At 42.9% G+C, this 15891-nt stretch overlaps 1 protein-coding gene across 1 annotated transcript in view; it reads right to left on the reverse strand.

The window, feature by feature from the left end:
- Nucleotides 1–15891, reverse strand: part of EDC3 (enhancer of mRNA decapping 3) — a 46058-nt gene that overhangs the window by 15897 nt on the left and 14270 nt on the right. Inside the window, exon 3 of the mRNA XM_024210315.3 lies at nucleotides 5678–6013. Coding sequence (XP_024066083.1) covers nucleotides 5678–6013 — 336 coding nt within the window. The remainder of the gene's footprint in view (nucleotides 1–5677; nucleotides 6014–15891) is intronic.

Consider the following 15891-nt stretch of genomic DNA (forward strand, 5'->3'; position numbering starts at 1 on the left):
ACAAAGGATATAGAGAAACTGGAAAGGATCCAGAAGTGAGCAACAAAGATGATCAAAGGGATGGAATTCAAGCCATATGAGCAAAGGCTGAAGGAACTGGGTATGTTTAATTTGGAAAAGAGGAGATTAAGGGGGGACATGACAGCGGTCTTCAAATTCGTGGTCCACTTCAGTTCTCCAGATGGGCAGCAGCGGCAGAAAGCAGGCAAATTGCTTCCCTCTTGCTCTCATAAATAGGACATCTAGGCTTTCTTGGTAGTCAGATTTTTTTTTTTTGTCAACACTTAACTTTTCTTTTTAAGTATTGTGTAATGGGGAACACAAGGGGTATTTGGGGGGTAATTCACATGCAGAGCCCCAGGGATGGATTCAAATAAGTGATGACCGAAGAACTGATAAGCACTATACTGGCTTCGGTGTTCGTTTTTCTCTGGAACAGATCCCAGTTTTGCAGTCTGCCTTCCCAACTCTAATGCTCCTGCTACGTTTCTGAAGAGCTTACAAGAAAATATACTACCCCTTCACCACTATCATTCTTGGTCCCCCCCACAGAAATCCTATTGCCTCTATAAAAGCACAAGTTATAATAAAACACAGCACAGACGCCTCTAAAAGATACCCCAAGAGTCAGTCTTTTTCTTATACTTTGACAATATTTGTATAGCTTGTCATGCCAAAAAAGTCCCCTTGAATTGAACTAATCAGATTTTCATGCTAACAATCACAAAATGACACCCATGTCCATGCTTGGTGTTCTTTCTGCAAGACTGACCATCTTTGTTTTGGGAGCGGAGGTGGAAGAACCCAGGAAGTCCATCATCATCTCCTCTGACCTCAGATGCCAATCTGACTGCCTTTAGGTCTCACTTCAACAGTTTACGAGATACAAGAGGCAAACAGCTGCCAGGATATTTTGCATTTCAAAACAATCACTTTAACCAAAATCTACAGAGATGGTCACTTACGAGACAAAGAAGAAAACCCAATCTGTTCATTTTACCTGCTGTCTAATCAAAGAGGGCAGAAATGAAGAAGAAACGCAGCAGAACATGAATGGTCAGGGAACAACCAGTGAATAAAATATTGCAAGTCCCTAAGAGAACAGCATTTGGAGAGCTGGGCCCTAACAATCTCAAAAGCTCCTCTCTGTTGGGTGAAGGTTGCTCGATTCAGAGCATCCCCTTTCCTTTAGTGAGACAGGTTAATAGAATTAACCTTTTAAAAAAGATAGGTGAGCATAACTGTGGAAGAGAGACCAGGACTGACAATGGAACATCAGCCACTTTCATCTAGCCTTCGGGGTATTGGATTTTGAATCAAAGGCAATAAAAGATCTAGGAGTCATGGGTCTACTTAAGACTATTTATCTGAAACACACAGTTGACTATAATAACGGTTGGGCTACCAAACATTACTTCCATTTGTAGCAAAGCAACCCAGTGGACTACTAGGATTTGTCCAGCCTTGTGTTCATTACAGAATCATAGGACTGGAAGGGACCTCGAGAGGTCATCTAATCCAGTCCCCTGCCTCATGGCAGGACTAAGTATTATCAGACCATTTCTGACAGGTATTTGTCTAACCTGCTCTTAAAAATCTCCAATGATGGAGATTCCACAACTTCCCTAGGCAATTTATTCCAGTGCTTAACCACCCCCATTATATAGATCAGGGGTCGGCAACCTTTCAGAAGTGGTGTGCCGAGTCTTCATTTATTCACTCTGATTTAAGGTTTCGCGTGCCAGTAATACATTTTAATGTTTTAGAAGGTCTCTTTCTATAAGTCTATAATATATAACTAAACTATTGTATGTAAAGTAAATAAGGTTTTTAAAATGTTTAAGAAGCTTCATTAAAATGCAGAGCCCCCCAGACGGTGGCCAGGACCCGGGCAGTGTGAGTGCCACTGAAAATCAGCTTGCGTGCCGCCTTTGGCACACATGTCATAGGTTGCCTACCCCTGATATAGATAAACTTATTTAATGGGCAATAAAATGCACTGACAGACCAACAGTTTCTTTTGAAGAATTAGTGGCATCACACAGCTGTCCAGTCCCCTGATCTTTGCAGTGATGATACCACTTCAAAAGACTCCCAAGTTATTCCCTGAGCCATGTGTTGGAGTAAGATGCAGGAGCATGCAGGGATTCCCACCCAAATGGCTGAGCTTTCCCCCTTCAGGCATGGCAAGAGATGGACATTAACTGCTTGTCAATCAACACAGCAACTGTGACTGTGTTCTTATTACATTCATCAGACAGACCAATCACTGTGTCAGTCAATGCTGAGCTCTCACAAAGCAATCAGTATCCAAGACAGACAGGACTAGATTAAAGAAATGACTAAAAAGTAGCTGTTTCCTGTATAACTAGAAAGTTTGCTTTCCCAACTAGAGATTCACTGATGAGTTTAGATAGAGCCTTTTTGAGAGAAAACGATGATGACTCGGGTTCCTCTTTGTTACAGATATCCAGAAATAATAGATTTCAGTACCATTGACACTAATGAGGGGCCTGTCACTCTGAACCTTCCCTCCCTTCCTGTTACTCCAGCAGCTGCTACCCTTTAATCGTTAGAAGGAAGTTACCAAGTTAAACAAAAGGAAATCACGACCGTTTAAATAGATAATCAGTTATTACCCACAAAGACTCTGTATCTGTGCCGAGAGAGAGGGGAAGAGGCCAAAGATACTGAATCCACCATTCTTGCAGCAAGATCAAGAGGGTTGACCTGCTAACTCCAGAATCAAGTTTATGCCAATGCTCCCCAGAGTTAGCAATAGCCAAACACACAAGTGTTTATAAGAGCTTTCACCATGCAGCTATTAGCATTTCCCTAATGGAAGGAAACTTCCCCACCTAACACAAAGGAAGTTACTTTATGAAGGAAGATGGGAAGACCTGGTACATAAGAGGGGACTGTAGATGTGCCCTAGTAAGCACAAACAGGGAACTCAATGGCTGACTGCTTTCCTACTGTATAGTGACAGCTTTTTTTGCAAACAAATGTAGAATTCCATATGGGAGACTCATCAGAAAGTTAGCTGACCCTGCAGAATGATCCATCCCTTAGATTTATAGAGTCCTTTCCATCCTAGACTTTAAGACGTTATGGAAACTATACAGACAGGAATCACTTAGCCTCTCCCCTGCCCCACACACTGCAACAAAAAGAGCAGTGTTTACTAATTTACTGCTCTGATCCCTTTTCAGTTATTACTTAGTTTAATATACTAACCACTTGACAAGGTAGGAGAGTGCCAAGTTGAGAAGATGATTTCATTTCCATACTCTGGCTTTGCTCTCTTTTACCCCTCCCCCCCTTCTCCCTCGAGTATTAGGTTATGAAGATATAGCCTTCTAAGAGATGCAATTCTTAGAGAAGATAAGGGAAATTTACCTCATTAGTTGAACTAAAAGATGTCACCAGAACAAATATAAATACTAGTCTTGTTTGTACACATCTTAGTAGAAATAAGGAAGGAAATAAAGGGCACAACAAGAAACAATGACCTCCTGTACTAGGCGCTCTGTATGTTAGAATAACTGTTTATCCAATCTTTGTCAATTTCAAATTCAGGCCGTTAGATTATATGTCTCTTATACACACTCGCTGCTTAACTTTCACATTAGATTACAGCTCCAAAATAAACTCTGATCCAATTTCTTGGCTAAGGTCCAGCACATTCATTTCAGGCTTTTTTTTTTTTACATAAGTTTGTTGATTGAAACTGAGTTCTGTGATTAACTGGTTTCATGCTAGAGGTGAGGGCTAGCTGATGTGTCAGCAGTTTGATCAGGCAATGAGAAAATTCCCTCCATCCTCCACTTGTTTATATTAGGCAAAGATTTGGCAGACTCATTCCCAGCAGCAAGAAGTGATTTAGGCCAGGGCACCTCTCACCTAACACTGCTATTGCATGTAATCTCTTCATCCCCAACAACTGACCCTACATGCAATCAGAAAGTACTACAAACAAATACTCAGACTCAGGGGGACAGAGTTTATCTGGAGGGGAACACGGTAGCAAAACAAAGATAGGCCAATGAAATTTTGGGCCACACCTCCAAAGGCATGGCAAACAACAGGAAAGTAATAGTCTAGGTGGCTCTGAATATTGTGTTCAGTTCTGGTAATCACATTACCCGAAAAATACCAATGTACTAGAGGAAGAACTACAAGAATGATTAGGAGGTTGGAGGTAATAAGATTAAGACATTATAACTATGTATCATTTAGCTAAGCATCAATTAAGGGTATAGAAGACTCTGTTCGCACATTTTTGAAGTGTGTACACTCTAAAAGGGAAAGAAACTATTTAATACACCTCTCCCCCGATATAACGCGGTCCTTGGTTATAGGTGAGACCGCGTTATATCGAACTTGCTTTGGCCTCTCCGTTCCTTGTTCCCTGACCGCCCCCTCCAGAGACCCCGTCCCTAATCATCCCCAGGACCCCACCCCCTACCCAACCCCCTGTTAAGTTTGCCCACCCCTGGTCTAACACAAACATTTTCTATATTTAGATTTCATGACTACTGCAATCAAATATAACTCAATGACCCATACATCACTAACCCCTCAGTCTGACAGATTGCTATCTGCTAGGAAGGTATTGGTACTGGAATTGCAGGGGTGCATTCACACAGTTGGGGAAAACTTGCACAATGACTGCTTATACTATGCTTTGCATTAAACTGTGCTATTAACCTCTGCACAGGACTGGAAAGTGTAGGAGTGCTGCAGGTAGTATTGAGATGCACTGTTTGGGCCACTTAAGGAATTAATACGTTTGTCAACAGGATTTTATATGATGAAAACTTCAAGTTAAAGGAACATCACCACTTAAAAATCAAGTTTTACATTCTTGTAACAGCCAAGATTACTTTAAATGGAATGGGGGGCGGGGAGAGGCAGCGGGATGTATCTCCCTAGTTATCAGAATGTGTTTTGTGCATCTAACAGCACTACATGCAGTTTCCTGTTTGTCTGGACCTTTCACACAGCAACAGGCGAAAGTAGTTAAAAAAAAGAGAATAACTGTAAAACTACAACATTTGGACATGGACATTCAGGAATACATATAGTACCTGAAACTACTTTCAACTCATCATTTGAAATTGACTAGATTTCAAATTTTTAACAATAAAGCATGTTAGCAGCTTTACTGGCAGATGCTATTCAAATCCAGGCAGGACATCAGAAGCTCATGAACTGTACTGCCTCATATCACAAGCAAGATACCAAAAGTGCCAAGATGGTCACATGTACTGAATCCTGAGACAAACCCTCTCGGGAGCCAGGGATCAATCCACACAGGCTCTCCATGCTACTGACAGCTAAGCCTTGGTTCCAATTATCACAAGTCATGTGAACCTAGTCTGATAGTTCACAACACAACTCTGTTCCACTGTAACTCCTTTTCTCCAAATCCTGGCCTTGTTCCCTATTGTAAGCTTATCCCCTTTTACCTTATTGCTTTTAATGTCTGAAACATGGCAGATAAAGAGGGTTATACTGTAAATACTGTGGTAAAGTGCATGGATCCAAGCCTCTGTAAACGAATAACCGTGCTTATTGCACTAAGGTGACAGATGCCCCCTGTGGGAACACTTCCCAGTTATCTCCTGGAGGAGCCATGGAATAAGCATCCTCAGAAGTAAACAGACCAGCATACCGGTGCAGAATTCCTTGTTAGTATTTTGGGGTACGACGATCCGTCTGTAGACGACGGGCTCTGATTCCAGGATGTTCTCGTCATGCCGGTAGCGCGCTGGCCTCTCGTTGGGGGTACCCCTGGAGCGAGTGCCACTCCTCCTCTCGTAAGTGTCAATCTCTTCAAACACTGCTGCCTTATCAAAAAGCGCCAGGTTCCCTTCAAAATCAAAATCTGTGTCTGGGATTTCCTCAATGTCATCTCCAAAACACTCATCGTCTTTACTCTTCATCTGCCCGTTCTTCAGGCCACTCTTCTTTGGCGTCACCTGGTTTGGGTGGCGGCTACTGGATGACCCTAAACAAAAAATAAAACAGGTTGAAACCCAGTCACAAGTGTCACAAACATTCATTCAGATGCCTCCTTTTGTACAATTATCCAAGTAGGGTGTTCAAGATATTGAATGATAGCAATAGTGCATGCTGCCAGGTGGTGGTAGACAGGCATTGTGCCAGCTTTCCCACACAGCACTTTTAGTGCACCTCCAAATCCTGCTGACCTGCTACTCCCTCTTACAAACAGACTGCCAACAATGGCAAGTTGTGCAGTAGGCAAAAATCCACGGGAGACTAGGCAGAAGCTCCCATTCACACAGTTCTAAGGAAAAATCAAGCTATGATGCAGTAGTGTGCGTACATTTATTATATGGCCCCTTAAAAATCATTTAAGCCTCATCTGGGTTGCCTCCCCATTATCCCTTATGTTTGTGGGTAGAAATTATTTCCCACAGAGCAACACCAAGACTTCCCATCACAAAAGTACCTCAGAATTCCTTGTGCTGGTGACTACATGCCTCCTTGAAAGCAATGCAGCCACCAATATGGGGAATTTGGGTGTTCATCTCTGATCTGATCAAAGGCTTCTGGCTCCACATGGCTCAACTGGAAAGTTGGCCTGGACAGAGTGAAAAAGTTAAGGGTCAAGAAGTATTACTGAGCTGCTGATGCGCAGCAAGAGTCACATAAAGAGCATTTAAAGTGGGGCTTTCCATATGTTGTATGTAAGATATTCAAAATGGCAGACAAAATGTTATCCTCTGTATTTACATTTTAAAGCTTCAAACAGTACTTCAGATTGCTATTTCATTTCCCCCTTTATCTCCTGCTGCCCCACACACAAACAGACATCCCTTCATTTTTATCACTGTTTCCAGCAAGAGAAAGTACAGTGACCCCCAACTCAAAAGTTTCAACTGCACCCCTGCACTGTGACCAGACTGATTTGAAGCTAGAGTTCCAGACCTGAAAAAAGATTTGCATTAAGCCCCTATCATCAATGGCCTGACACTTATTCATTGAACAAACTACTTCATTGCAAACTCTATGAGACAGGAACATCTTATGTTTGGACAATTCTAAGCACGCTACTGGTACTCAACACAATCATATTAGCCACAGCTACTGCCCCTTTGAGCCACTCTCTGTGCCCTTATAGAAGCAGAAAATAATCAATTGATAGGGACAAGGGATTCCCAAGTTGTCAAAAAGACATGCTGACATCACCAGTGCTGATGAGTTACAGAGATCAACTAATCTGTAAAACAGTGCTTTCTTTGCAGGGAAGTGGCAAACTCAGATCATACCTGGCTTGCTCACAGGGGAGTTACTTATTCATTTGAATAAGCTAGTGGTAGCTCATTCCAGTACAATGTTCCCTTCTAGACTGTCTGACCTCCTTTGGGAATCTCTTCCCATTTGTAAGTAGCACTGAAACCACCTCCAAGCTGACAAGATTGAATGAGACCATGTGCTCTTGTACGAAGAAAAATTCACCTCATGTGACACTTGGAAATGATAATTCACAGAACTATTGCAACCCATTGGAACAAGCACCCCAAAGTGCCATAATTACTGGTGATAGGACTTGTATGTGCTGGTCTTTGTGGGTGAAGTCCAGCCCCCAGAACGTACACTTGTACCAATCAGACTCCATGGAACACTCTCCAAACTGCCATATTCTCACAATTATTTTCTTCCATCAGGTCATGAAATTTATGGTTCCACTGTTTCTGAATTTAAAATCCCTTCATTTACAGATTAGTCTAAACATGCTCCAGCCGCAACATTAAAAACTTAACAGAACGTGAGTGCAGGGGAGCTTTCAGATAAGACTTACAAAAAAAAAACCAAAACAAAACAGGAATTCCAGTCTGGTCTGTGTGGACACAAAGGATCCCAAGGCATTTTAAGAGAAGAGGGCTTTGTCCTGCTTTTCTGAGTCAACCCATTTTCATCCTTGCATACTGTTGTGTAGTACACTAGTTGCTGAGGTGGTTGTTGCTTTCCACAACAAATGTGTCAACATCTTGTAAGCTGTTGTTGTAACCTTTGGGGCGAGAAGTGCTTTGAAAATATACAATATATTAACCCTTGAATACCCTATTATAAAGTTGGCTATTATTCTATTGTACCCCAATTCCCATCTGCAACTAGTGGGAAATACAAGACAAGCTACGAATAACTATGATTCTATTACAGAGGTAACAGGATTTACAGAACTGGCAGAATTTTAGAGAGCGGTTGCAAAGCTACTTGTCTAGGCAAGTTCTTTCTGTCTGGATAGACAAATTATTCACCTGGGATCAGAGACTTTGTCAAGCTCTACCAGACAAGGTCAATCTGCAGAAAGTTTGAACTTTCTTAAAGTCTCTGTGCGTGCTGTGTGTTGGATCCTCTACTCCAGGGGTCTCAAACTCAAATGACCACGAGGGCCACATGAGGACTAGTACATTGGCCGAGGGCCGCATTACTGACACCTCCCCCACCACTCTTGACCCCGCCCCCACTCTACCCCTTCCTTGAGGCCCTGCCCCCATTCCAACCCCTTCCCTGAAATCCCCACCCCAACTCTGCCCCCTTCCTGCCCCCAGGGAGGGCAGGAGGGGTGTGGGGCTCAAGGCAGGGAGTTGGGGTGTGGGGTGCAGGAGGGGGTTGGGCTGCAGGAGGGGTGCGGGGTACAGCAGGGGCTCGGGCTGCAGGAGGGGCTCGGGGGGCGGGCTCCGGCCTGACACGCACCGGGGGCGAGGCAGGCCACCTGCCTGCCTGTCCCCGCACCGCTCCGGGAAGTGGCCGGAACCTGGGGGAGGAGGGGCACAGGGGTCTGTGTCTTGCTGTTGCTTCAGGCACCACCCCCAGCAGCTCCCATTGGCCGGGAACGGGGAACTGCTGGCGGCGCTGCCTGAAGCAAGAGCAACCCACAGAGCCCTGTGCCCCCCCTTCCCCACGTTCCGGCCGCTTCCCGGAGCGGCAGGGGGCAGGGCAGGCAGGGAGCCTGCCCTTCCCCCGGTGCGCGTCGGACTGGAGCCGCTCTAGGTAAATGCTGGGGGGGGCTGCGAGGAGCTCGCGGGCTGCAGAAAACAACCCCACGGGCCGCGTGTTTGAGACCCCTGCTCTACTCCCTTCACAGAAATCCCACTCCCCTACCATAGCACTAAAGACTTCCATTAAAAAGTACAGGTTCCTGTTTAGCATAGGAAGAACATCAAATTTTAGGTTGATTCAACATGTGCATTAATTCACTACAACTGTCAACTGCTATATTTACTCAGAAGCAGTTAAGAACATCGAGCCATTTTTAGCCAAGCTAGCAATGAACAGAATCCACAAACTCAGTAGGCCAAGTTAACATCTATGGAGAGATCTGTGTAAGTGCCTCAACCTGTTTACAGTTTAAGCTCCAGTGGCTAACCCCAGAATAACCTCCACTTCTTACCAGTAATATAGATGTCCATAAAGCAAACTATCCTCTTTCCCTCCCTGGCAACAGGTTCACTGGATAGAGAAAGTTCTACCGAGACACATGCCAGACAGCTGCATCTGTGGCTTTGTAATCTTAAGCAATTTTCTCTGGAAAACAAACAGAACTCACTGAATAACAAGACTGACTTATTGGGGGGTGCTAGTGGTGGTAGGCGTCATTTGGTTTTGCCCTTTGTTTATGTAAAAAGGCACATACCCCGAGACAGGTTCTCGCTTACTTTTTATTTTAGAAATCTGTGTGTTCCTTGTTTTTGCTGAAGTACTCTAGATGACTGAGAGTGCTTTCCCAGCCCTCCACTGAAAAGGATGTTGACTCTTTCACAAAACTTTCCTCTTAAGTATGTCAGATGTTTGAGTTAAACAAAATAGTTTTAAGCATTCTGACTAAGAGGCTCTTCTCGACAATTGTTCAGCTTCCAGTATCCCATGAACACAATACTTCTCCAGCAAACACAGGAAAGTCAAGGCCTGGTATTTCTAAAATTAAAAAAACAAGCAGAAACCCTTGAATTTTCTTCATTAGTCAAACAAGGAAAAAGGGCACTGATTTTTTTCCATTATAGGTTGCCTTTAAAAAATCCAAAGGTGGCGATGATGTAAGAGAATTTTACTGTCAGAGAAGAATCTGTTTTGTTTTTAAACGAAGTGTATTTATTTCTTTGTATTATAAAAGCTATTCTGAACAAGTGACTGTGGAAACAGCATGATTGTTAAAAGGTTTCTATAAAATCAGAGCACTTAAGTCACGTTTGCCCCACCCACAAGACTTCTTCTAGCCTGACACTGCCATACAGCTGTGAAAACTTGCCACGAAAGTTTACCAGCTAAAGCACAAAATCTATTTGCCTGTCCAGATGGAGACTAATGGAAGTTTATTAACTTGTCAAAAAAGTTCTCTTCACCTTGGGTAAGTAACATTTTTTATGTCACACTAGAGGGAAAGGATTAATTACATAATACTATTACTTATATGGCAGCTCCTGCAAAATCTAAGGTCAGACGTATACGCAATTCTTGTACAGTTATAGACATTTTGGTTAGGGATATGATTTTTTTAATGAAATTATACCAACACAGCACATAGCATGGATGCATAATGGTATACAGATGCTCACTAGGGACAATGAAATTGATTATACACAGTGTTACCTGTACAAAAAAAAAAAAAAAAAAAAGAGATTGTTCTCATCAATTTCTTTCCAGTATAGCTATCCAAGGTTATCTGTAACTAGAGTAGGTAGTTCATTTTCAGACACAAGTGTGACTTTCAAGTTGATAGTGTCCTTTAAAGCTGTCATCTTACTACAATCAGAAGATGAAAATGAGATGAACCAGGAGATTTTTCTACATTAAAGAAGCCACACAGAGAGGAAGGATATATTTTTCACACTGATAAAGGATTCAAAAAAATTGGCAGATGACATGCAAATGCAAAAGATTAGGAAACAGGAATAAATAAGGAATTCAAGCAAGAAGAACTGTAGCACCTGGAACTGCAACATACAGAATGTGCATGCCAACCCCTTTAGCAGTCATTTATCTGTATAGTTTTGTGGGAGAGGGAAAGGTTTCAGTTACATCTCACTTCCAATCTCTTTGCTTAGATCAATACAGTAACATTGCAGAGAGCTTCCAGGAAAGCATTCAAAGACCCAAAACTAGGCAAATGATTCCCTGCAGAACTCCTGAAGAGTCTAGCTCAATAAGCCACAGAGCCTACGCTGAACAGTGTCAAGAGAAGTCTGCCTTTCGCGTCAATGTCAGCTATTACTCCAATCCAGTCTGCTCCTGTTACCAAATAAGTGTTTTTAGACTCATTGCCAGACTCTTCTGAAAACAACAGCATTGTACTCTTCAGTTGCCCTGAAAAACAAAACATGGACATAGAAGCATCCCCATGTGGTGGTTCCAGGGGATAGAGCGCACTGAAGTGAATGGAGTGTAAATGCTGACAGAATAGAAAACTGCATTAGAGAAGTAGACAGAACAATGATGGGAAAGCTCCCCCAAGCTCCCCTGCAGACATATTGAATGGGAGCCAAGATCATGCCCCTTCAAAATTAAACACACACAATTGTGGAGGGCAGCCCTTTAATCCACACTGATGGTCGCCAGCTCTGAAATACTGCTGACCACCAGAGTTAGCTCTTGTGTAATGAGTCCGTTACCACCACCACAACAAAACTTGCATAATTCATGGTCGCCAAAGCATATCAGAGTTGTGTCCTTACAGGACCTCCAGTCACAGAGCCTTTTCTGTGGATAGTTTGTGACCTAGATAAGGCAAAAGGTAATAAACCACACAGACTAGGGGAAAAGAAAGAAAACAAGGAGAGAGCATAGGGGGAAAAAAGTAAAGCTGAGGGGAGGGAAATAGTTAACTCAGAAGACTAATAGGATGCAGAGCTGTTCACCTCTAGGGCACTGGCTTGAATCTAATGCAGATCAGTCGTGCCTGAGATTCCTAACTGATGGCTGTTCATATATTGCTGTTGCCTTTGCTATACCTGTTTTGTGGATAAACAGAAGACAGTGTGTCCGGGGTTTTCAATCCAGCTCATTCATGAGCATGCAATTCTCTCACTCTCATCACAGGCATGCACACACAAAAACGACTTCTCCCCTCCTAGCCCATTCATTCTCCCAATACACCAGAAAAGCCAGCCTCCTGTGTCTGTGTGTTCAGCTTATTAAAGTGAAAGATGTATGGCTTGGCATCAACTTGGCAGTTTGCCATGGCACAAAAAAAAAAGCACTTCCTTCGGAAAAGGTAAACAATACTTCCTGAACTTCTTTACCTTCAATTATAAACAGTCAAGCAAGTATAAAGTCTCCAGTGGGTTGGCTGCCTTCCTGTAAGATCCCTCGGGGAGCTTTTACTACCAGCCCTAGCATGAATGAGCACAGTGCCAGCATTGCACGTAACCCATTGTTGTGTAACCCACACTGCCATTAGTTGTTTATTGATTTCTGTCACACAAGCACTGTAAAGGGAGAACTATATCCCTGACTTAGCACGCTAAAGTCATCGAAAGGTCAGTTGCAGCTGTTTTAACCCCAGCCACTATACCTTCTGAGAGAAAGCTCCAGAGAACGTCTCAGCGCATTCCTCCAATGGACTTCTTAATCCCCCCTCCTGCAGCTAGCATCTCTTGCATCCCATTGCTGACAGATTCACACATTTAATCTGCTCCCCCAAACCTATACATTTCAGAGAGGTTAGGAGTTTGATCTGTTTACAATCCAAGTTGTCATGCACTGGACTCTCAAACATTTAATACAGAGGGTCCAAGACTCTCCACCAAAACTGTGGGGGACTGAGAAGACGACTGAATAAAGTTGTAGATCTAACACCTGTAGATGTCTCAAACTCAAGCCTGCCTTATGTTTTCATTGGTTTCCAAAGATTTTCAGACAGTTTTAAGTCAAATCAGTAAGAGAGGATGTGACATTTTGTTTTTTTCAGAGTAACTGTTTTCTCTCTCTTGTGTTTAAAGACGAATTGGAGGGGTTTAAAGCTCTCTCTGCTAACTACAGAGCTACCAAAAAGCTAGCAAAGTGATGTAAACTGGTGCAACTGGCACACAAGCTTCAGTCAGTGAGGTCAAAGCAAAGCAGGTCTCAGATTACAGCTGGATAAATCTATATTTGGGAAGTTCAAAGAGGGACTTTCAGAGAGATGCCCAAGGGGATATAACTTGGAGTGCCTGGATGCAATTAAGGAAAATTCAGGAAACTTACTAAGTGAGATTTAAGAGACTATGGAAGGGACATGATGGAAGTACCATCAAATGAAACATTTAAAAACTAGACAGGATTAAGATGACAAATGTCTATACCCAAATGCAAGGACTATGGGGAACAAACAGGAAGAACTTGAAGCAAGGATGGCATGGTATTTTCCAGAGGTGGTTTTTACCATGTAAAATCACACCTTTTATCACCTCAGGAAAAAACAGCTAGTCCCAGTTTAAGGCATTTTCCAGTTTAAAAACTGTTACACTAATGCATACGCACATTACACTTAGTTTTAGTTACATATTCAAGTTGTGGTTACATAAGGCGGAGAGATCAAGAGATTAATTTAGGGTTGTACAAATAAAAAGTAAAACTGCAGTGAGCGTAATATTAATATATGTTATTATAATAGTGAATGTCGGAATGTCTGTATACACTTTGGTTGGATATTTTTCCAAGGAAGTCACACGTCATGACTCACTTCATATTTTCAATATTATATAAACAAAGGTCAAAAACATCCGATTATGTGAAAATGACAATAATTGAGAGCTGTAGGTTTGAAGCATTAAACAATCAGAAACATGCAGAGTTGTAGACTACAAGTCCAGGTATATTTGGCCATACAGCATTCTGTAGCAGAAGACCAACTTTGATGGAGCAGATAGCCCGAGCCTATTCCTCAGTTTTGAATGTATCGAAAGTTTAAAAGATTTGTTCTATGCTTGCTGAACTTGAGACACATGCAATTGTACTACCAGTTCTATGAAGTCAGATGGAATATCAGCATTCTTTAGATTTTTCCCACTATATTAAAGGAAAGCTTTTTCCTTGATAGTGGATGAAAACATTGATTTTGGATACAGCAATTCTTCCACTTTAAATGCAAGTAAATATGGCAGAAAGTCAGGATTTTTGCTGAGCAACCACTGTCTTACAATTTCTTCTTGTTCAGCTGACAAATTTCTTTCCTGCATATTTTGCATGAAGGAGGTTGGCCAACATGTGTACAGGAGTAATTGCCTCAGGAAATCTCTTTTGTACTTTTACCTCATGTGGTGCAACATCTTCATTTATCAGTAGACCCAACTATACTTTGTATGCTACAATTGTTGATGTGTTCCTTTGGAGTCCGTCAAGTGCCACTGCAACTGATTTCAATTGACTGATCAAGTTATTTCCCTCTTGGTAAATCCTTTGATTATCAATTACACTGACGACCCTATCTTCAAGTTCTGCCTCATGATCACTCACAATCCTGAGATAATGTGGCTGATTATTAAACATATCACCAAGACACTAGGGCCTGATAAAATACATCCTAGAATACTCATGGAGCTGACTGAAGACAGCTGAGCCATTAGTAATTATCTCTGAAAAGTCATGGAAGACAGGAGAGTTTCCAGTGGACTGGAAAAGGGCAAATATAGTGTCAACCTATAAAAAGGGAAATAAGGACAATCCAGGGAATTACAGACCAGTCATCTTAACTTCAATACCCAGAAAGATAATGGAGCAAATAATTAAACAATTTGCAAATACTCAGAAGATAATAAGGTGATAAGTAACAGTTAGCATAGATTTGTCAGGAACAAATCCTGTCAAACCAACCTAATAGCTTTCTTTGACAGGATAACAAGCCTTGTGGATGGGGGGAAGTGATAGATGTGGTATATCTTGTCTTTAGTAAAGGCATGTCTACACTGGCAAAGTTACAGCGCCGCTCAGAGAGTGTTCAAGGGAAACCACTGTTAAGTGTTCACACTGTCAGCTGCCTGTGCAATAGCGTGTTCACACTTGCGGCACTTGCAGCGGTATTCGGAGCGGTGCACTCTGGGCAGCTATCCCACAGAGCACCTCTTTCTCTTCTGCCACTAAGACTTGTGGGAAGGCGGAGGGGGTCGCGGGGCATCCTGGGTCCTGTCCCAATGACCCGTGATGCATTGCTTCACATCCCAGCAATCCCTGTGCTTCCGTCCACATTTGGCACCATCTTTCAAAGGTTTGTGTACTGCGCGCCCTGCCTCTTCGGGCTGGAGGAATGGATCCCGAACTGTTGACCAGTATGCTGCTCACTCTGACGAACACGTCATGAGTGGCAGTGGAATTAAAGTACAAAGGTAAGAGGAGTGCGACATTGATCTCTCCATGCATAGTAGCTACGACACGAGATTGCTTGTGGCATTCACGGAGGTGCTGACCATCATGGAACGCTGCTTTTGGGCTCGGGAAACAAGCACTGAGTGGTGGGATCACATCATCATGCACGTCTGGGATGACGAGCAGTGGCTGCAAAATTTTCAGATGAGGAAAGCCACATTCATGGGACTCGCCCCAGCCCTACGGCGCAAGGACATGAGAATGAGAGCGGCTCTGATGTTGGAGAAGCGCATGGCGCTGGCTACTCCAGATTGCTACTGATCGGTCACTAATCAGTTCGGAGTGGGAAAGCCTACCGTTGGACTCATGTTGACGGAAGTATGCAGGACCATTAATCTCATCCTGTTCCGAATGACCCTGACTCTGGGCAACATGCATGACATTGTGGATGGCTTTGCACAAATGGGCTTCCCTAGCTGCGGAGGGGCGATAGATGGCATGCATATTCCAATTCTGGCACCAGACCACCTAGCCACCGAGTATAATAATCGCAAGGGGCATTTCTCAATGGTTCTCCAG

This window comes from Terrapene carolina, unplaced genomic scaffold, assembly GCF_002925995.2.
Source record: "Terrapene carolina triunguis isolate 2854851 unplaced genomic scaffold, T_m_triunguis-2.0 Scaffold67, whole genome shotgun sequence".
In the NCBI taxonomy this organism is placed as follows: Eukaryota; Metazoa; Chordata; order Testudines; family Emydidae; genus Terrapene; species Terrapene triunguis.